The sequence below is a fragment of the Leopardus geoffroyi genome, chromosome B4 (genome assembly GCF_018350155.1).
Source record: "Leopardus geoffroyi isolate Oge1 chromosome B4, O.geoffroyi_Oge1_pat1.0, whole genome shotgun sequence".
Taxonomy (NCBI): Eukaryota; Metazoa; Chordata; class Mammalia; order Carnivora; family Felidae; genus Leopardus; species Leopardus geoffroyi.
In genome coordinates this window covers 133,532,679-133,554,332 of record NC_059341.1, presented here as the reverse complement: position 1 = coordinate 133,554,332, position 21,654 = coordinate 133,532,679, and the positions used below count along the sequence as shown (strand labels likewise).

At 59.6% G+C, this 21,654-nt stretch overlaps 1 protein-coding gene across 2 annotated transcripts in view; it reads right to left on the bottom strand.

Annotated features, from left to right (window-relative positions):
- The window catches only part of CACNA1I (calcium voltage-gated channel subunit alpha1 I), a 117,235-nt gene extending 99,535 nt beyond the window's left edge, over positions 1–17,700 (bottom strand). For both annotated transcript variants that reach the window (XM_045465897.1, XM_045465898.1), the window contains exons 1-2: positions 17,471–17,700; positions 6,228–6,487 (exon numbers count right to left, since the gene is read on the bottom strand). In XM_045465897.1, coding sequence (XP_045321853.1) covers positions 6,228–6,466 — 239 coding nt within the window. In that variant the 5' untranslated portion in view covers positions 6,467–6,487; positions 17,471–17,700. The remainder of the gene's footprint in view (positions 1–6,227; positions 6,488–17,470) is intronic.
- Between the last annotated feature and the right edge of the window lie 3,954 nt (positions 17,701–21,654).

Below are 21,654 nucleotides of genomic sequence, written 5' to 3'. Positions count from 1 at the left end.
CCAGAGGCCCTATCTGGTGCAGCAGGACGGAGAGATAGCATGCTCAGAGACAGGGGATGGCCCAAAGACCAGGCATAGCAGGGCGATGGGGGGGAGTCTTCCTGCAGGTGACACTCCCTCTTCTCCTCTACCACATTTGGGGCTCCCCAGGCTTTCTCCCCCTCCCACCGTCCAGCCTTCAGGCCCTCGCACCCGCAGGAGCCAGCACGTCCCATCACCGACAGTCTCTCTCCCTAGCAGCCCGGCCCATAGGTTTCTCAGGTTGTCAAAGACTTGGGGCCCAGGTGCCACCGCCTGCAGGACCCTTGTCCTGAGCCACCCCAGATGGCTCCCCACAGCTACCCCACTGGCCCCAGTGTGCTCACAGCTGCCGCTCGGCACTTAACGCTGTAGGAGCCCAGCCAGTGCTTGCCCTGAATTCCCACCGGACCCCCTGACGTTCCCAGCCGGGGGCTGCCGCAGCCTCAGGTCACAGATGAGCAAACAAAGGCTCAGAAAAGGCCAAGGCCTCTTGGCCAGGAAGCCAAGAGCTGCTCTTCCTTCACACTCACGCAAGCCACGGTCCCTGGGGTCACCTGAGCCCTCTCCCAACACCAACCCCAAGGCCGGTCTCTCCCTGCCAGCACCCTGGGCCACCGTCACTCCTCATCGCCACCCTGCACGTGCCCGCTCTGGATGGGCTCCCGACTGACGTCTCTCCCAGGGAGCCAGAGGCACCTTCCCCCGCCCCAAATGGTCATAGCTGTCCTCTGTGCACGCCTGGTGCATGGCACGCTCTCAGTAAAGGCTTGTCGAATGGTCTCACGAATGGGTGAGAGATGAACGAGAGCCCGTGCACCTCCAAGAAACGTGCCGAACCCCCACAATGAACAGCACGAGGCTTGAGCTGTGATGAGACCGTGGGCCCTGCCCCCTTCCTGCCCAGTGACTGGCAAAGTCAGAGGGTCTGCACAGCTGGGGTCTCGACCAGGTGGACCTCCAAGCAAGAGCAAGCAGAAGGCCGGAGCCAGGCGGGAGACCAGAAGCAGACAGAAGGGGGCCGGGGGCACAGATGAGAGCCAGGACCCCAGCCACAAGCACAGAGCGAGGGAACCCGCTCACAAGGAACCCGGCTCCTCGTGGTCCATACAGACACCACTGAGATGCTCCCTGAGCACGGCCGGAAGGGGGTTCCCCACCAGTCCCTTCCCAACCTCATCGTCCAACCCTCCCATCCGGCAGACAGGGAGACCCAGGGCCAGCATGGGGTGGGGGTGGGGGGTGACATATCCAAGGTCACCGGCAGCTGGCCTCTCTGTGCTCCCAGCCCAGGCTGGCGCCCTACCCCCCTGCCCAGCAGAGAGGCGGCCTTCACAGCCGACTGGCTTCCCACCATGCATGGCTGCTTTGCACCGCAGCAGAGGCGCTGGCTTAGCGCTGGGGCGGGGGAGGCAGCGGCCCCGGAGTGTGTCCAAAGGGAAGGGGGCTGCACAGCCCTCCGGGGGATGGCCCCAGGCAGGCCCCAGAGGTGGCCTCCGAATGTAGATGCTGAAACCCAGGGAGACCCTCCCCACTGTGAAGCAAACCTCCCTGCCCTGGGAGGAGGACCGGGCACTTCTCCAGACTCTGCAGGTGGCCACTGCGTCCTGAATAAATGCTGAGGCTGGGGATTCAGAGAAATCGAGGTTTTCATCCCAGCTCTACTACATCCTGGCTGAAGAAGGGCTCTCACAGTCTCATCCAGGGAAGAAAATAGATGGGTTTCCAGCTGATGGGTCCTGCTCCCAGAGGCGCCTGGCAAGAGGGGGCTATGCTGACCAGCAGCGCTCGCATGGACGAGGCCATGACTACCGGCAGCGTGACTGGCACAAACTTACCTAAATGACAGAGATCGAGTCTGATTTTCCCTGGAAACAATGTCCTCCAGAGGCGTATGTTCCACCCGAGGGCTCGATGCCTAACATCTTGCGGAGGCAAGCAGACCGCTTGCCCGGTGATACGTGAGGGCCCTGTTCGCCTCTGAGCTCGGATAGGAAGAGTGATAACCACATGTGTGGCAGTTTATCTTTTTCTCTTTTTTAATGGTTTTATTAATTTTTGAAGGAGAGAGAGGGAGAGAGAGAGACAGAGCATGAGTGCAGGAGGAGCAGAGAGAGAGGGAGACGCAGAATCCGAAGCAGGCTCCAGGCTCTGAGCGGTCAGCACAGAACCCAACGCGGGGCTCGAACTCGCAAACCGTTAGATCAGGACCTGAGCCGAAGTCAGACGCTTAACCGACTGAGCCACCCGGGCGCCCCTACACGTGTGGCAGTTTTTTCTAGTCTGCAGAACTCCATTTGCACATAGGTCATCGTGCACTGCTGTGAAGGGGGGGAGGGTACTACCCCCATTTGACGGTGGGAAAACGGGGCTCAGGGAGGTGGGAAAAACTGGCCCATGGTCACACAGCAAATCAGAGGTGGCAGGAGCCCCTGGGTCTGTCTGACTCAGGGCCCCAGCATTTTCCACATGCCAGCTACCCATGAGTCAAGCCGCGCAATCAATCCCCTGACATTTCAGACCCAGAGACCTCCCAGCTGAAACCCTGGATGACGGTGCACGCTCAAGGCCCAGGCCAGGCAGACGGTGGTGCTGACATTTGGGTGAGCGGCCCTTTCCCACCCCGGCTCGCCAGCTCAGGGAGGGTCCCGGCAGCCTTCTGACTCTCCAGTGAGTCAGGTGGTGACTCAGGGCCGAGCTCTGGGCTGGGTGAGGGGCTGAGTCAGGGAGCACCAGGTTCCACAGGGCAGCTGGCTCTGAGCCAGGGCCCCTCATGCACCATGGACGTCAGCACTGGGGACAGTCTTTCTGGGCAGACCCTGCCAGCCTGCCCTGCCCCAACCCTGGCCCGCCGGGCCTGATAGCTGCTCCCGCCGGCCTGACCCTGAGGCCTACACGTCCATCATTCCTTTGGATTCTTGATGGGAAGCAGAGCCGTGCAGAGTCTGGAAGTGTGGACGATCGTTTATGGATGTCACAATGATTGGGGGCCACTACCTACTAATATTTAGGGACAAAAACACCAAATGTCTTGTAATTTGCCAGACAGCCTGGACCACAAAATGCTGTCACACCCAAGATGCCAACGGTGTCCCCACTGAGGAGCCCCCTGGTTAAGCACTGCCCCCTCCCTGAGCTCTCTCCCAAGGAGGAGGGGAGGAAGGGAGGTTTCTGGCCAGGGAAGAATCCAAGAGTCTGCATCACCTGATCAAAGACACCCCCCCACACACACACCAGGACCCTAAAGCCCAGCCTGAGCACCGCCCCCCCTCAAGTCCCTGCTCCAGCGCCCCTGCGGACACCAAGGTCATGTGGGCCTGCACTTGCAAAAACCCGCCTCAGCCTCTCTCCCACCGATCCGATTCAGGCTGTGAAATCTTAGCACCGAACCATCGTGTTCACAAAGCCTAGAATCTCGGGTCCTCAGACTTCCAAACACATATGACGGGCAGCCACGGCCACCAAATCTCAGACTCGTGCCCTCTTTGAAACACGGAACTTTACAGGCTTTGAATGGCAGAGGCTTAGAATGTTAATGGCCCTGAGCCTTAAATCTAAACTCTGAACGCTTAGACTTAATCACAGAAGCTTCCAGTCGGAGAGTCCCAGAACCTGACACTTCTGAAGCTGCTCCAGTGCAGAGTCATCAGATCTTTGGTCTAGGAGGGAACTCGGAAGCGAGGCAGCCGGTTCAGGCAGAGACCCTTCATCTTTCGACCCAGCCTCAGAAGCTCTGTCACGGGGCCCGGGGAGCCCAATGTGCCCTGAGCAGCTCCCAGTGTCGGGGAGTCCCTCCCCAAGGAGGGGGCTGAATCTGACAGCCCTCCTCCCCCACGCAGCTTCCACACACTGGGACCCAGGGCTCTCCCTGAGACAGGGGACCAAGCCCAGCTCTGCCCAGGGGCAGGTCTCCTTCCCTCCCCTCCCCTCCCGAGGCTGGCCTCACTGGCGCTCCCAACCCCAGCCTCCCACAGGCGCACAGTGTGGAGCCCAGGGCGTTGGTGAGGACAAAGGCCAGAGGACCCCAGGGACTCTGTCTGCCCAACAGGCCGGAATGTGGCCACCTGGAAGGGTCTCTGCGGGCTGCTCAGTGATCAGGGCCCAGAGTGCCTGAGGTCAAGGGTGTGGGCAACTATGGCTGGCACCCCAGGCGGCTCCCAGAGCTAGAGAAGGCCGTGTCATCCAGACCCTTGTTTTTAGGTCACACTCCCAGGCCAAGTTAATCTGAGCCATGCCTCCAGCCCAGCCCAGCCCAGTCTTAACTGTCTGGACCCTATGAGGCTCAGAAAGGTACAGCAACTTTCCCGAGGTCACACAGCAGCCAATGGCAGAGCCAGAATCAACCTCTGTCCCACCCAGGCAAGGTCCCTGTGACACGATTCCACCGTCCCCCAGTCTTCCAGTGAGCCTTTCTCTCCCTCAAAGGCCCAAAGCTCCTGTGGTCCCCCTTTTCCTGGCCTGGCCACCCCCCAGCTTACATGCTTCAGGCTCCTAAGGTTTCCCCAACATACTGTACTAAAACTGTTCCCATGGATGGTGCCTGTGTCCCCTGCCCCCGGGAGCTCCTCAGGGCAGACCAGCTAGCTATGTTTCTCTGTCCTCCACAATCCCAGGGTTGATGTCAGAGAGCACTGGGTGAACAGAGTTATTGAATAGACCCTCTAACCATGGCTGAGACCTCCTGAACTGTCCCACAGAAGGACCGTGAAGGCTTTTGGCCCTCCGCCCAGCTAGGGGCATCCGGATCCACACTCCACCCACGCCAGCAGAGAGCCTCGGGTTTCCAAGGTCATGACCCAGCCCCTGACACAGCAGGGAGGCCAGCAGTCCTGGGCTCAGCATGGCTGCCTCCCCCAGCCTTTCTGGGGGCCTCGTCGTCACCCCAGCCTGCATCCCGGGTATCCCAGGTGTCCAGAGCTGGGCTCAGACCCTACCCTGGGTGGCCTCAAGCCCTGGCAGAGACTCTGTGCTGCTTGGTGGGCCCCAAAAGCCAGAGGCCACCATGTCTGGGTCCCAAAGCCTCCTCCTCCTCCTGGGCTCACCCCACGACCCATTTCCACACGGCACCGAGCCATCTTTCTAACACACTGATCTCTCCCTATCACACCCTGCTGTAAATTCGCCCTGGTCCCGCTGCCCTGAGAACACAGGCCAGCTCCTCACTCAGCCCCCTGAAAGCCTCCCTCTCCCCCCCTCCGCCTCCTCTCTCCCCACTGTCCCTCACTCCCTCGTCCCTCTCTTCTCCTGGACTTTGTTCCTGAGGTAGCCTCCTCCCCACCACCCTGTCCACCCAACACCGCTCATTACTGGAGACCCAGCTCAGACACCGCCAAAACGCGCCCGGCGACCACTGAAGGAGAGAGAGCCCGTGGCACGCCAGGCACCGTGCTGGGTGCTGGGGTCCGGCGGCAAACAAGACACGCTCGGTCCGTGTGCCGCTCACCTGACGGTTCCCTGGAGGAGGCAGATGACAGATTCGGAATGCCACAACTAGAGAGCGACAACAAACGGAGAGGTCAAGGGGGAATCGGGGCACACTGCCCTGAGCGGGTGACACTTAAGCCACGGTCGGAAGAATGCAGTGAAGGACTGTGCCAGGTGGAGAGGGAAGGGAAAAGCGTTTCACAAGGAAGAGCACGTGGGAAGGCCCTGAGGCCTAGAAGAACGCAGGGGGAGCAGTAAGGTGGCACCTGGTGGGCTGGGGGAGGACTTTGCTCTACTCCTCCAGGGCAGTGGGAAATAGCGAAGGGTCATAACCGGGGCCACACGGGCAGACCAGGGGCAGCAAGTGGAGGCAAGATGATTTGTGAGGCTGCCTTCTGCCGCCTCGGGGTCCACGCCCACAGGGTCCCCTTCGGACTCTCATCATGTGGCCTCCATCAACCAAATGGCTCAGTCACCGGAAGCTGAGCCATGGGCCAGGGTCTCACTTAACACGGCCTCCCCAGTCCCAGCGTAGACCCGGGGTTCACACCGGACGACTCTCTGAGCCAGCCGGGCACTGAACCAACCCCCAGGTCATCAACGACTTCCAGAACGTTCGCATCAGCAGGACGCCAGGTCCTCATCGGTCCGCCCTCCGTGCCCCGACATTCCCCCAGACCCGCCATCTGAGCTCGCTCACCACCACCACAGCCTCCTATCCAGAGGAAGGTGTGGCAGGCAGCACTCCATCAGGGAAAGGCTCGGCCCCGTCACACAAAGGATATGGGTTACACACCATCTTGATGCACCAGTTCCGGGGGCTGGTGGTCTGTCGTAGGCAGAAGAAGGCAACAGGTGCCAGGTCCGGGTGAGGGACTTCAGGATCGGCTCCATCCAGGGGCTCCTCCAGGCCTGGAGGGGAGGGAGGGGGGCTCTGGGGCCCCGGCTGCTCCGTGACTCCCAGCTCAGCTGCTGGGGCTGCGGCTGCGGCAGACGAGGAGGGCGGCGAGGAGCTCTCGGCCATGTTGGCGCCGAACCAGGAGCCCTGGGGGAGGAAGAGACGTGGCACGTGGCAGGGGGTGCCTGGCACCCACTCCCCACCCCACCTTCCCTCACGGGGGACACAGCCCAGACAGAGCAGCCTCAGGTCCGTAGGCCCCTTGTCCTCACTCTGCCACGAGGGTTAGGAAAAAGCTGAGGGCCCGGATGCACCCAAGTCAGAATCCACTCCCAGTGAGTGGTCCTGAGACAAGTCTGGTCAACTTTGCTCAGCCCCAGTTTGGGGCGATGGAAAGTAAGAAGAATAAAACCTTCCTAGAATGTAATTGTGATACTGTTGGGGGGTTTGTGGGGCTTTTTATGAGACTAGAGCTATAGATTTATGGCATCGTCGAAAACAAAGAAAATCTGCAAGGAAAAAAGGGAGGTTGGTGAAAAGTCAGACATTAGTGCCAGGATGACACGTGTTGACTATGGACAGGTTGGAGTGTTACAGGGCCAGACACCAAGGGAGTTGGGCAAGCCGGGAGGGAATCAGGGCAGGCTTCCCTGAGGCAACGACACCTCCGCTGAGACGTACAGCGGAGCCCAGGGACCCCACCCACCACCTCCCAAAGGTGAGAACTCAGAGACCTGCCACACCAACCTCTTGGCTTTACAGCTGGAGAAACTGAGGCCCAGAGAAGGGACAGGACAGGCACACAGCCTGGTAACAGCAGAGGGAAGCAGGGCTGGCTTCCCGGGAGTGTGACCAGTGTGGCCACCCAAGGCTCCACGCTCAGAAGGGCTCTTGGTTTAATGCTCTGCTGTCACCGAGTTGAAATTCTTAATAATGGTTGGCCAGGAGCCCCCGCCTTTTCGTTCTGCAATGAGTTCCGCAAATTACATAGCTGCTCCCGACTTCGGCTCAGGGGCACTCCCACGTCGTGGTCTCGTCTGACGGAGGAACTGAGACCCAGAGAAGGAAGGGCACACAAGGCTACACGCTGACCCAAGTGTAGAAGCAGGGCACGCTTAGACGCCAGAGTCCCAGCACCCATGCTCCAGATTTAGCGATGACTGACCATGGCCTTGCTTGGCCAATGGCGAAGGAGGAAGAACAGGCTTGCCCCCTCACCACCTGCTCTGAGAGGCCACCAGTCCCTGAATCGTCGTGCACTGGGGTCTCCCGGGCCCCGGGACCCTGACGGTGCCGGGTTGGGCAGTGGGAACTGGAGCCTAACTGAGCTCGTGGTGCTCACCGGACTACTGACCACGGCCGCTGAGCTGCTCACGGCTGATGCGTTTGGACATTTCTCTGGCTCCCAGGGGCAACAGGCGGGAGTTGGCACCTCCCGCCCCTTTGCCCGGCTGGTCAGGGAGGCAGAGTCTTCTCCCAAGCTCCAGGCTCTGCTCTTAGTTCCAGAAAAACAGCCACGGGCCTTACATAAGCTTTCAGGCAACCTGGCCTGCCACGTGTCAACCACTGGGCTGAAAAACATCCCCCCAAGGGGTGGCTCCAGGTCTGCCCACCACAGCGCCCACCACCCCCTGCTGGCCCCTTGCTTCTGCCACATCGGACCTCCCTCCTCAGGTCCTAGCGCACCGGCTGCCTCCTCCAGACCTCTGCTCACATGGTTCCCTGTCCCTGGAACACCCTCTCCTCCAACTCCCATCCCCCGTCCCCCAGGCCCTGACGATGCATGGATCTGTCCAATAAATGTTTCCCGAGCACCTACTACGTGCAGGCACCTCACAGGCTCTGCAGCCCTGCCAGTGAGTAAGCCAGATCTGGCACCAGCCTCCATTCCGCAGACCCTCCAGCAAAGGAGACACACGAGTCAATTAATTTCTCTCCCTCTGGGCTCCAGAGCCCTTATCGCCACCAAACATACCGTATCATTTATGAATTTATATCTTTATGATTTAGTGCCTGTCTGCCCAACCTGAAAGAAGGCTGTAAGGACACCCGGCACCATGGTCTGTCTCGTTCACTGCTGTATCCTCCGCCCCCGCCCAGTGCCTAGAACAGTGCCTGGAACATACTAGGTGCTCAGTAAATACTCGTTGAATAAATGAATAGAATGTGCGGGGAAGTAAACACACGGTGGGGGGGGGGGGGGAGGTGGGAGTGGGGAAAGCGCTTTGCCTAAGGGAAGAGACATCGAAGATTAAAAACAGGAACCGGAAGGCACCGGCCGTGCGGGCGTGATCTGTGGGACGAGCAGTCCAGGTAGAAGGAACAGCATGTGCAGAGGCTGGGAGGCTGGAATGAGCTCAGTGTGTTTAGGGAAGAGAAATGAGGCCAGTGTGGCCCAGCCGAGGGTGGGGGGGCGGGGGGGGGGATGAAATTGAGTGTTTGGCAGGGACCCACTGTGAGCCCAGGCAAGGAGCTTGCGTTCTATTCCAAGTGCAACAGGAAGCCACGGAGGGTTGTACGCAGGGAGTAGTGTGCTCAGGTCTGTGTTTTTAAGCCATCCCTCCGAGGGCAGAAAGGAGAGTGGAAGAGCAGGGGTGGGGCAGGGAGGGCCAAGAAGAGGCAGGAAGGATGGGCTGGCCTGGCCTGGGATGCTGGTGGAGGTGGGAAGAGAGGGGTGGATTTGAGACATATTTTAGAGGCAGAAAAGCCTGGCCGTGCTCCGGCCCCGATGCCACCCTACCCAGCACCGCCCAAACCCCTCCCACAACCACATAGGTGCAAAGAGCCGCCGTGGCCTCGGGAACCACACGTGACGCCCCCCTCCCACCTCCTCGCTCTCAGCTCTGTCCACTTTGTCCTGACTTGCTTTTTGCCTCACTTGGTCCTGCTTAAGACTGTCACACCGTCCCAGTCCTTTTTCCTCACACCTCTCCCACCTCACTGTGGGACTCCCAGAGACCGCTACTCTCAAGGCCATCACCCCCAACCCACTCCCAATGCCCACCCAGCCTCCACCCTCTGACCTGCTCTCCAGGGCCCACCCAGCCTCTGCCCTCTGACCTGTCACCCCCAACCCACTCCCAATGCCCACCCAGCCTCCACCCTCTGACCTGCTCTCCAGGGCCCACCCAGCCTCTGCCCTCTGACCTGTCACCCCCAACCCACTCCCAATGCCCACCCAGCCTCCAGCCTCTGACCTGCTCTCCAGTGCCCACCCAGACTCTACCCTCTGACCTGTCACCCCCAACCCACTCCCAATGCCCACCCAGCCTCTACCCTCTGACCTGTCACCCCCAACCCACTCCCAATGCCCACCCAGCCTCCACCCTCTGACCCACTCCCAATGCCCACCCAGCCTCCACCCTCTGACCTGCTCTCCAGTGCCCACCCAGCCTCTACCCTCTGACCTGTCACCCCCAACCCACTCCCAATGCCCACCCAGCCTCCACCCTCTGACCTACTCCCAATGCCCACCCAGCCTCCACCCTCTGACCCACTCCCAATGCCCACCCAGCCTCCACCCTCTGACCTGCTCTCCAGTGCCCACCCAGCCTCTACCCTCTGACCTGTCACCCCCAACCCACTCCCAATGCCCACCCAGCCTCCACCCTCTGACCCACTCCCAATGCCCACCCAGCCTCCACCCTCTGACCTGCTCTCCAGTGCCCATTCAGGGTGCCACCCTGTGACCTGCTCCGTATAGTCCCAGTTCCTTCTGCCCTGTGCCCGAAGGTCTGCTCCTGTCCCCCGCTGCCTATTCGCCTATTGCTAGAAGCTCTTGAGGGTTTGGCAGCTGTCCCCCTCCACCCCCACCCCGCCTCCGAGCTCCAACCTGTCCGCGGACTGAGCCTCACAGACATGACAGAACTGGCTTCCGGTGACAACCCTGGTGGATTCAAACTCGAGTCCCTCTGGCCCCAGAGCTCGGGCTGCCTCCATATCCTGAGACTCCTCCCTCAAAGTACTCCCAGGGTAGGCCCGCCAGGCAGCGGTATGGGAACTGGACTGGCCTCTGTGGGCAAGTATAGTGGCAAGAGAAGAAGTCCACTGTGTCTGGAACACACACACCCACCCCCACTCCCGACTCCACCAGCCTCTCGGGGCCTCGAGCTCTCTGTAAAGATCAGCCCTCCTCCTGCCTGCCTCAGCAGGCCTCACGTGATGTGGACGGGAAGGCTCTCTAAGCCCCGTGAAGGTGGGTGTCCAAGCATGCATGAGGCCAGCTGTGCCATCCCCAGGGGCTGCCGCCCCAGTCCTCTCTCTGCCATCGCCACCACCCCACCATCACCACCACAGCATCACGGAGGCTCTGAGCCTGCTTCTGTGCTAGGCAACGAGCAAGGGGCTTTCTGTGCATCGTTTATGTCGATTTCTACGACGCCCCTTGACGTACGGCAGAGACCATCCTCATTTCTTCTTTATGGAGAAGGAAACCGGGGCCCAGAGAAGTCAAGCAGCGCCCCTGGTCACTCGGCTGGTACAAGGCAGGGTCAAGGTCCCAGTTCAGGTCTGCCGCTCCACAGCCCAAGCACCGAACCATAACAGACACCACCCTGGGACAGGGAAAAGCAGCCTGGGACCAGGTCCTCGCTCCCAACTGAGTCACCAGACAGTGCCGATATACCTGCTGCTGCAACCAAGACCCCCAGTGTAGACAGACCCTCCAAGTCTTCCCAAGTCCGTGGGGAAGCCTGCCTCCCAGGATCTTCTAACTGGCACTCCAGAGCCCTTGGAGCGTGCTGGGGAGAGGCCTTGTATCTACAGAGCTCAGAGCCCTGGTGGAAAAAGCCTTGAGGCCTAGCCTGGTCACCCCAGGCCGTGTGTGTGTGTGTGTGTGTGTGTGTGTGTGTACGCATGCATGCGTGTGTTTGTGTATTCACAGGCACACACAGGCAGACCATTTGTTTACCCCTTTATCGACAACCACACACATCAGCTGATGTTGCAGCTAAAAGAATAAGCAGCGGGGCGCCTGGGTGGCTCAGTCGGTTGAGCGTCCGACTTCGGCTCAGGTCACGATCTCACGGTCCGTGAGTTCGAGCCCCGCGTCGGGCTCTGGGCTGATGATGGCCCAGAGCCTGGAGCCTGCTTCCGATTCTGTGTCTCCCTCTCTCTCTGACCCTCCCCTGTTCATGCTCTGTCTCTCTCTGTCTCAAAAATAAATAAACGTTAAAAAAAAAAATTAAAAGAATAAGCAGCGAATTCATTCTGGGAATACTAGAATCTAGGAATCTCAGACTCAGAATATCTTAGAATCACCCAGAACCTTCGAGGCCCAAGGTATTAACTACAATAACCTCAGATTCTCTAGTAAGATGTTTCAGAGCACGGGCTGGAAGCCAGGACCCGGGCTGGAGTCCCCGCTCGGACACCAATCCACCGTGGCACCGCTCAGCCCGGCAGTGGCCCTCGGTGACCCAGCTGTAAAATGAGGGTGACAACAGTCCCGTGGCACGACTGCGAGAAGGACGGGGGATGCACTGGGGCGGCACACGGGAGCCCCCGGCCACACCACCGGACACTGAGCCGGCCCACAGGGGCCCCGCAACAGTCTCCCGTGCTTGTTCGAGCCGTCGGCCGTGCAATTCCAGAACCCCGGAACTTACGAGCCCCAGGAACGCAGTGCCTGGATTTAGACTCGTATGGGCCCCAGACCCCCACACGGGGAGTCCCTGAAAAGAGCGGGAACCCCAAAGGGGCCTAGTCGGTCACCACATGCTCAGCAGCCCAAAGACCACACGCGCAACATTCACACACACACACAGCCGTGCACAACCGGGCATGTACTCTCAGACTCACGCACAGCATTTACTCACACACGCTTAGCGTTTACTCACACCAACCCAAACGTGGACTTCACACACTCACCGTATTCACACAGACACACACTCACACACGAGCACGCGCGCGTGCGCCAATGCAGAGCCTCCATCTGGAGGCCTGTAGAAAAGTCCCTGCGAGGCTGCCTCCCAGAATCTTCCAGCCAACATCCCAGAGCCCTTGGAACCTCTGTCTGCTCCTTCTTCCGCACCACAGCCCTGCAGATGAGAGACGACAGCCCGCCCACCCCGGAGCCTCATCTGCCCCAGGCCTCTTGGCACCAGCTCCCTCAACCACTCCCTGGGCGACAATTTCCAGATCATCTGCTCCTTGGGACCCATCCCCCGTCAGACTTATGTTTGCCCACTTTCCCCTGCAAGGGCCGGACCAAAAAACCCAGAGTAGAGCAGAGAGGGCAGCTGCCTGATCCTGCAGTGGGGCCCTCTCTCGATGCAGCCTGGGAGCCCCAGAGCCTGACTGGCAACCCAGTCGGGCGGGGGCATCTCTGGTGCACGTGGTCCACTGGTCTCCTCAGATCTTCTTCAGGGGAACCGCGGCCAAGGCGAGTCTCCTCCAGCCTAAAGACGAATGGCTCCAGGATGGCCCCCAAGTGCACGGCCTGACACGGAACTTGCTCTGGTCTGGCCAGCTGAGCCTGCACACGCCGCAATCATGTTGGTCCCGTCACCAAAACCAACAGCTGGGCCTCTTAGCTCTGCGGCGTTCAATGAACTGAACCAGACCGCCCTCCCGTGGGCAGCTAACAAGAGTCATAGCCAACGTTGTTTGTTGAGCACTTACTGTATGCCAGGCACCCGGTTACGATCCAGCGAGGTAAGCGTTTTTGTTCTCTCCACTAGCTAGGTAAGGAAACTGAGGCACAGAGTTTAAGGGATGTCCCCAGGGTCAAGAGCTACTGAGTGAAAGAGCTAGGATTTGGATCTGGAAGGCCCAAATCCACGTTACCAGTAAAAGGTCATCCAGGCAGGCCAGGCAGCGGACAGGACATGGCAGCCCGCCAACGCCCCCCCGCCCCACTACCTGTCCACACGTCTGTCACTAGACACTGTCACTTGTTTGTCAGCTATCAGCCTTATGGCAAGTGCCAGCAAGTGAAGCTGTATTTGAATCTCCATCCGTGTGTTTGAACGTTTCCCAGCAGGCGACTCTGCTGATCATTTTTTACTCCTTCTGCAGTAATTAGGGCCTTGGGTCTTACTTCAGCTAAAAAAACGAGGGTGAATGTGGTCCCTGGAGACAGGGAGGCTGTTCTGGTAGGAAGAGCACTGGAGCAGGAGTCTCAGGACCCAGGCTCGGGTCCCAGCTCTACTCTTGTTACAACACACAGTCTCCCCAAGCTTCATTTCCTCTTGTATAAAATGCAAAATGTGATTCCTTCTCTACCTCACTAAAGGGACAGCAAATGGGGAAGGAGGACAGCGTGTGGCCCCACGCTAGGCACAGCAGAGACACTCCTAAGCCTCACAAAAACCCTTTAAGGTGATAGGTACTGTCCCACTTGTACAAGAAGCTGATTCCCCCGTGATGCTAAGTGCCTTGCCCCTCTGGGCCAACCCCATGACTGTGAACTTGCTCGTGTCTCTCCCCCTTCGCGCCCGCCCCCACCCAAGGACAAGAGCCGAGTGATCCAGGGAGGAGGCCTAAGTCCCTGGACCGACAGAGAGCTGCCTATGGCCCTCACTGCTCATCAGGGTCAGCAGTCAGTGGCAAGGAGAGAGAAAAGCCTGACATTCTTCTTAAAATGCATCACCATCAGTGGAGACGCCTGGGTGGCTCGGTCGATTAAGCATCCAACTCTTGATCTTGTCGTGATCTCACGGTTCGTGAGTTCGAGCCCCACGTCGGGCTCTGCACTGACAGCGTGGAGCCTGCTTGGGATTCTCTTTCTCCCTCTCTCTCTGCCCCTCCACTGCGTGCGCTCTCTCTCTCTCTCTCAAAATAAATAAACTTTAACAAATGCATCATCAGTGAGACCATCATGGCCAGAGTGCAGGAAAAGGGGGAGCTGGCAGAGGCAGGGCATCTGCGATGAAGGGTGAAGGTCCGTGAGGCAGGTTCAGGTCTGTGCCAAATTCCAGCCCCAAAAGACCATGGCCTCCATCCTGGAGAAACTACTTCCCTCTCATCCTCTCCTGCCCAACGAGCCTCTGAAGCCCCCCACACTTGTTCAAGGACATCCAAACACCTTGTGCTTTCAAGCCCTCCACAATCTGCACCGCCTACGTACCAAACACAGCCTCGTTCTCCCCTCCAAGGGCACAAGAGAAAACCAGGCCCTGTAGCCATATGCCCACACAGCACCTGGCACAGGGGAGGCCCCAGGCCCCCTCTCGGGGGCACAGAAGCTCCAAGAGGGCGGGTTTTGTCTGCTCCCTTTTGTTCACTGCTAGGTCCCCCAGTAACCAGAACAGGGTTTGGCACATAGTAGGTGCTTAATAAATACAAGAGAGAAAAGGAAATCCGGTTTGTTTTCTTCCTGCCTTACACTGGCAGCCGTGAGGAAGAGAGACTCAGCCCACATCTTCCTGGATATCAGGATCCACAGGCCCACGGACCTACAGACCCACGAGTCCAAAAATCCACATATCCACAGATTCACAGACACGTACACCCACAGGCTTACAGATCCTCGGACCCATGGACCTACAGCCCCACAGACCCACACACGCGCGCAGTTACCGAGATCCATAGACCACGGATCACGGAGCATGAACACAGACCACACACCCACACCTCCCTGGACTGTGGGCGCAAGGGTTGAGGGCACAAGGCAAGAGCAGATCTTGGGAACATGTGTGTGGAAGAAAACATTCTGCAGAAAAGAAGTGGAGGGAGGGAAGGGGTCTGAAAGGAGCAGTGGGGGAGGGAGGACAAGAAAGGAAACAGGAAGGAGGACAAGAGATGGAGAAGAGGGAAGGAGGACCGTGCAGCCCGGTGGGGTCTCCCTGGACCCCCACACCCAGCCTGGCATCCCATCTTTCCAGACGTGGCGTTTGAGCACCCTGAGCTGGGGGCTGGGCACTCGGAGAACAAGGCAGCGGAGGGGAGCCTCACAAGAGCCTGTTTGTTACCTTGGAAAGCACTCAGAAGCTGCCTGGGGGCGGGAGCCCTTCCAGGGTGGGGGAGAGCCGAGTGGTATCCAGAAACAGACTTTCCTGGGAGGGCTGAGGCCCAGGGGAGTCCCACTTGGGGTGCGAGGTGAGGGTGGCAGAAACGGCAGCGCAGGGGGCATGACGAAGGGGACTGGGAGAGTCACAGGTAGCGACGCCCAGCGCTGAGGGTGTGGCGCTGGGTCCAGGACACGGAGGAGCTTCGATCACAGCGGTCCCTAAGACGGCTTGGCTGTGGGCTGTCCGGGGGAGGCCATCTGGCGCCGGTGACAGCGAGAGAAGAGCCGTTCTCACAGCAACCTCTGCCCCCACCTCCGCACCCAAGGTCAAGGGGAGTCAGGGCACAGGGACTCAGAAACTGCTGCGTGATGCCCCCTGGTGGGCCTAGAAGACACCCTCTCAGAAGCACCCCTAATGAGGTGGACAGGAAAGGGATTGGGGGGGTGGTACTTCTGCCAGGCCTGCAGCCCCTCCCCAGAGCTGACCCTCCTGGTGCCCAGGGGCAGGGCCGGGTTGCTCTGAGCAGCTGGGGAGGGAGGGCAGCACCTCCAGGGCGCACGGGGCTTCATGAATTTGGTGTCAGACCAGCTCAGCCCCACCCCCCCCAGGACGTGCTCCTCCCTCCTCCCTTTCCTCCCCACCCCCCCCCCAACTGCAGCCTCAGAATTGGTCCCCACTCAGTGTCGCCCTACCCTGTCACCCACTGGCATCCCCTCCCTCTGGCTCAGCCTTGACGGTAGAGGCAGCAAGGGAGGTGGCTAGACTCCCCACCCTGTCCCCAGCCCAGCCCAGGTCCTGGAGTCTGAACAAAAAGTTTATCCTGAAGGGTGGACAAGAGTTTCCAAAGCCAGTCCTTGGTGCTGAGGGGAAATACTGATCCAAGAGGTGACCTGACAGCGTGAGCAGGGCACGAGGACTGCAGTCTTGGGAAGCAGGCCTGATCTCCTCAGCCAGACCCTTTCCCACGGGCCCAGCCCATGGACACCACATCCCCGTCTGCACGGCATCCTAGCTCCCAGGTGGTGGCCATTATCTGCCGGGCAAATCCTCAGGGCGGTGGGAGACGGAAGGATAGACTGGGTCCCTGCTCAGGCCACCCTGAGCACTCCAGCCTTAGGACATTCCTCACATGGCGTGTCAGACCCCATCACACCAGAGAGGCAAGAGACGCAAGCAAGCTTTCTCGCTCTCTCTCTCTCTCTCTCTCTCACACACACACACACACACACACACACACACACACACACACCTAGACCCAGAACCCAGACTCCCAGGGCCAGAATCTAGCTCAGGGGTCTCCCCACATGCCAACCTAACCCACAGCTCAGAACCCCCAGGACCCTGAAGGAAGAGAAAGACACAAGCAGAGCAGCTGACTGATGCCTCAGCCTGGGCCCATCCGAAAGCCCCCTCCCCCAGGCATCATGCCCCCCCCAGGAGGCCTTCCCACCCCCTGCCAAGGCCTCTTGGCCCCCACATCCTCCACACACACCAGCCAGCAGACAATTAAAACCCAATCATCATAAACACTCATTATATAACCAGCCCCAACCTGCTGAGGATTCCTTTTACCCCCAAGAGTCCCCGCTCCAACCCCTGGCCTGGCTTCATGCAATGAAGCCTTGAGTAGCCCCCTGGGGGGTGCTGCCCTGGGAGGGGGCCCACTACCACCTTGGCCTCCAGGAAAGTTAACGCCTGCCTGGGATTCCCCCATTCAATCCCCCTCCTGCTACTCTCCCTCTGCCAATACTCCCAGCTCAGCCCTCTGGACACTGACACCAGCTCTGGTCCAGCTGGTTGCAGAGCCGCAGCGACCGAGGGGCCGCGGGACAGACAGACACAGACCGCCGCCACCCCCCACCCCCAACCCCGCGGCCGGCAGCCTGACTTGTTGAATAAATTTCTGCAGCGCTGGCTCAGCCGGCTTCAGCATTGGCACCGAGAGAACTTTCGTGGCCTTGGAGAAGGAACCGGTCAAAGTTTCCCGTCCTTCCTCCCAAGGCACCTGCCCGAAAGCACGGGATGGGGGCCGACCTGATGGGCACGCGTGTGTCCGGGGAGGGGGGGGGGGGACCGGTCCCCAGAAATAAACAAACGCCTCAGTAAAGAAAGCACCCGACGCGCCAAGAAACTGGCCTCGGAGCGGAGCCCTCCCTCCCTTCCCCCCACCCCCACCTACCTTGGCATGGACTTGGCAGGGCAGCGGGGGGTCGTCCAGGTTAGAGGCGCGGGGACGCCGCGTGCCCCCCCGAAGCCGGAATTCGAGGGGGACCCCCGGCCCCGCCAGCCGCTCCCCCCCCACCCCGCCAATTCAGGATCAGCTGAGCCCCTGGGGCGCGAGGGGCGGCGGGCGGTGGGCGGCGGGCCCCGGGGCCCGGGCCATGGCGGGAGGAGACGGCGCGCGGCGGGAGGGGCGGCGAGGAGCCGGCAGCGCGGACGAGCGGCGGACCGCGCCGGAGTTGGAGCGCGCGGCGGGCGGCGGGGCGGGCGAGAGCGCGGCGCTCCGGGGCCGGGGCCGGGGGCGGGGGCGCCGCGGGGACCGAGCGGCGGGCAAGTGCCCGGGGAGGATCGCGGCGGCGGCGGCGCGGGGTCCGGGCTCGTCCCTCGCCCGCCTCGGCTCGGCTCGCGCCTCCGGCCCCGGGCTCGAGGCGCGGGGTCTGCGCGCGGCGGGGGCTGCGGAGGAGCCCGAGCGCCCGGCGGTGCGGGGACGTGCGGCGGCGGCGGCGAGACCGAGCCGCGCCGCGTGCGAGGCAAAGCCGTCCTTATACTGACACCAAATGTCTTCGGGGAAAGCTGCAGGCGCGGGACGCTGGAGGGGGGAGGCGTGGAGGCGACAGACAGACTCCCGGCGGCGGCTCGGTGAGCTCCCACCCCTTCCCGGAGGGGCAGGACGCCCCGAGCCTGGCGGCCACCCCCTTAAAATTCGGGGTCGTGCCTGGGGGGAGGGTCCTATCATGGGGGCTGCGTCATGCGTAAAAAGGGAGGGACCCCATTACCGACCACCCTCGTGTCCCAGGTGCCTGCTTGGCCACGTAACACTTCGGATTCTCACCGAGATACTGGGAGATTGGGGGAGAGGGGCGCCCCCACCGCCCAAGAGAGGCGCTGCCCATCTGGAGCCACCGGTTCTTAAATGGTGGAGCAGGCGACGATTCAACTCCAAAGGTGGCTCCTCTGCCCGGCCAGCTTCCCGCTTCTCATCCACATCCGTGCTTCCTTCCAACCTTCAGGGCTTGACTGAAAGGCCACCGCCTCCAGGAAGGCTTCTGAGAGGGCTCCGAAGTAGAACAGACGCTTTTTTCTCCAGCTACCAATGCCCCTAGCCTCTCCACTTCCCCTGGGCAGCCTGGGCCACAGGAGCCTGAGGGATGAAAGGCTCTCAACTCAGCCCTCTCCACCCCTACCTCCTCTCCTTGGAAAATGGGGGCTCAGGGAGGGGAGATGGTTCCTGCACTGGGCTGAGGCTGGGGATGGTTGCGGATACTGAGGCCTGTCCTGGGGCCACTTAGTCTGGCAGATGGGCAGAGCTGTGGAGGAAGGAGCACTCATGTTTGATCCTGGTTCTGTGGCTTCCAGCCTGAGGACCTGGGGCAAGTCCTTTAAAGTCTCTGAGCCTCAGATTCCTCATCTGTGAAATGGAAATAAAAGTTCACACCTCGCAGAATGAGAACAGTCTAGAAAGGGCTTAGCACCATCGTGCCTGGCAAATAGTAGGTGCTCAACAAATATTCAACCCTTCCTACCCGTAAATCTGTCCAGGGAGGGGCACCTGGGTGGCTCAGTCGCTTAAGCATCCGCCTTCAGCTCAGGTCACAATCCCGTGGTTCAAGAGTTCAAGTCCCGCGTCCGGCTCTGCGCTGACAACTCAGAGCCTGGAGCTGCTTCAGATTCTCTCTCTCTCTCTCTCTCTCTCTCTCTCTCTGCCCCTCCCCTGCTCATGTTCTGTCTCTCTCTCTCTCAAAAATAAATAAACATTAAATTTAAAAAAATCTGTCCAGGGAGACAAGACAAACCTTTGCCACCAGACCACAATGAAAGGTCATGTAAGCACACCTAGGCTAGGAGGTATCTCGAGATATGAAGTAAGCTGGCCACCAGGTGTCCATTTGTGGAGTGGGTTTATTTCAGAAGGGAATGGGCTTCACAGATCAGGGGTTTTCAACGGACGGATGGCCTCACCAAAGGCGAGAGGCCGCACCTCGCTTTAAATGCTCCTGTGGGATTGAGATAAGAGGAGAGGTAATGGGTGGAGAAATGGCCTCGAGGAGGAAGACAGGACATAAGCCAAGGCATGGAGGCAGAAATAAGGTGGCTGGGGCAGGCACTCCATGCCCTGACCGGCTGCGGGCTCAGCTGGAAAGCCCCAGGCCCAGGAGAGTGACAGCAATCAGACAGGAAGTCAGGGAGAAGCCACCAGACACTGCTCACTTTCTCTCCGGTGTCCTCTGGCAACATTTTCATGAAGTTCAAAAGACTGGACGGGACCTCGAGAAGCCACCAGATAGCGAATTCTCAGGACTGGGTCTTTTCAGCTCCAAAGCGGCCGCCCGGCCCCTGCTTGCATCCCTGGGGTGACGCTGACCTCACCACTCCTCTGGGCTGCTGTTTTGCTCTCTGAGCATCTCTGATCATTCAAAGTTCTTTTTCATACGTAAGCAGAAATTTGCCTCCCTCCACGGTTCTAGGGCATTCCCCATCCCAGCAGGACTAATCACCCCCTCCCCAGCCACCCTCAAGCATCCACACGGGCGAGAGGTAGTGTTTATGTCCACCCTCAATACTTTATGCTTTCATTACCCATTCTTCCTTTCTTCTGCCCTTAGCACAGGGGTGGGCTCTGTGCACAGGGAGGCCGCAGAGGGTCATAGAAGAAGTGGGGATACGGGGCGACCCTTGAACCTACTGGGGGATGGGGTTGCAACTCCAGGTCTCAGCAAGAGGCAAGGCTGCGGCAGTCCCTCCCAGAGGCCCTCGCTGGCTGCGGGAGCTTCGTTTATTCATTATTGCTATTTGTATTGTGCCTGGTATTTGCAGAAGGCTGCAGCAGCCGCACACAGTCATTAGGCCCTGCCATGCCCTGGGAACGGGGGCCTACCAGGAGGTAAGTGAGACAGACCCTGGCCCGGAGCCCCCTCGGTACACCTGCCTGAGCTGACAGCCGGGCCAGGCTCCCTCTCCACTCCCCCAGGGACCAAAGCCCAACCAGGCCCCCCACTCCCTACTCCCAGAGCATCCCAGGCTCACTCCTGTCCCCTAGAGAACTTTCTAGCAATTGAAGTGGCTAGAAGGGTAAGGAGAATCTATTAATGGGGATAAGCAAGCTGGGGCTGAAGGAAACTGGGGCGGAATTCCTGCTCCAGGACATGAGATGGAGTCCCTTCCAGAACTAAAGATCCTAAACACACAGAGATAAAGATTCCGATACCCTCGAAATCCACGCTGATTTATTTCTCAAACACAAAGCGTTTATCTGCGCCAGGCCCTCACTTAAGCCCTTGACAAATATTAACGCATTTAATCCTTTCCACAATCTTGTAAATCGTCACTACCATTTTACAGAGGAGGAGCCGTTGGCACAGAGAAGTTAGGTAACTTGCTCAAGATCACACAGCTAATAAATGGCAAAGCTGGTATTTGAATTCAGGGTGTCTGGCTCCGGAATCTGTGCTCTTAACTAGGATTCTGGATTCCGAGATTCAAAAACTCTAAGAGTTAAAGTTGCCAGGATCCCACACCGGCAAAGTGGCCCCCACCTACCAGAGCAGAACCTGGCCCAGGATACCCTCACATAGGCCGCCCTGTCCCCCTTTAGAACACATTCCCCCTGGGGCACGGGAAGGGACTGCTCTCAGCGCCAAGCAGCATCCTGAACACCTAAGAATCAGGCCCCAGGAGCAGCCCACCGTGATAGGAGAAAACCAATGGCCGAAAATGAACTTCAACATCCCGAAAGCCTTCATTAAGCATCTACTAGGTACCAGGCCTCTGCCAGGGCCAGAGCATGTTATGCGATGAAAGGTCTGGAAATGCTGTGGGTGACACAGGGAGGGATTTGGAGGGTGGGCCAAGAGGATACAGAGGAATGGGTTCCGAGAGGCCAAGGTGCCCTCCAAGCCCAGTCTAGGGGTTGAGGCTGGATCAGTAGAGGAAGTTTCAGAGAGAAAGTGTGGAGCGTGAAGGGAGAGAAAAGGAGGGACAGCAAAACGGAGGAGACAGGGTCACGTGGAAGGGGAACACCCCCAGAGAGTCATGGAGGACCCGATGTGAGTAGCTTGTGTGGCTGTGGCACCGGTTCCCCTCCCTCTGCAAGTCTCCTGGAAAGTCAGCTAGATGCACACGGGCCTCGTGCAAGTGCACGTCTGG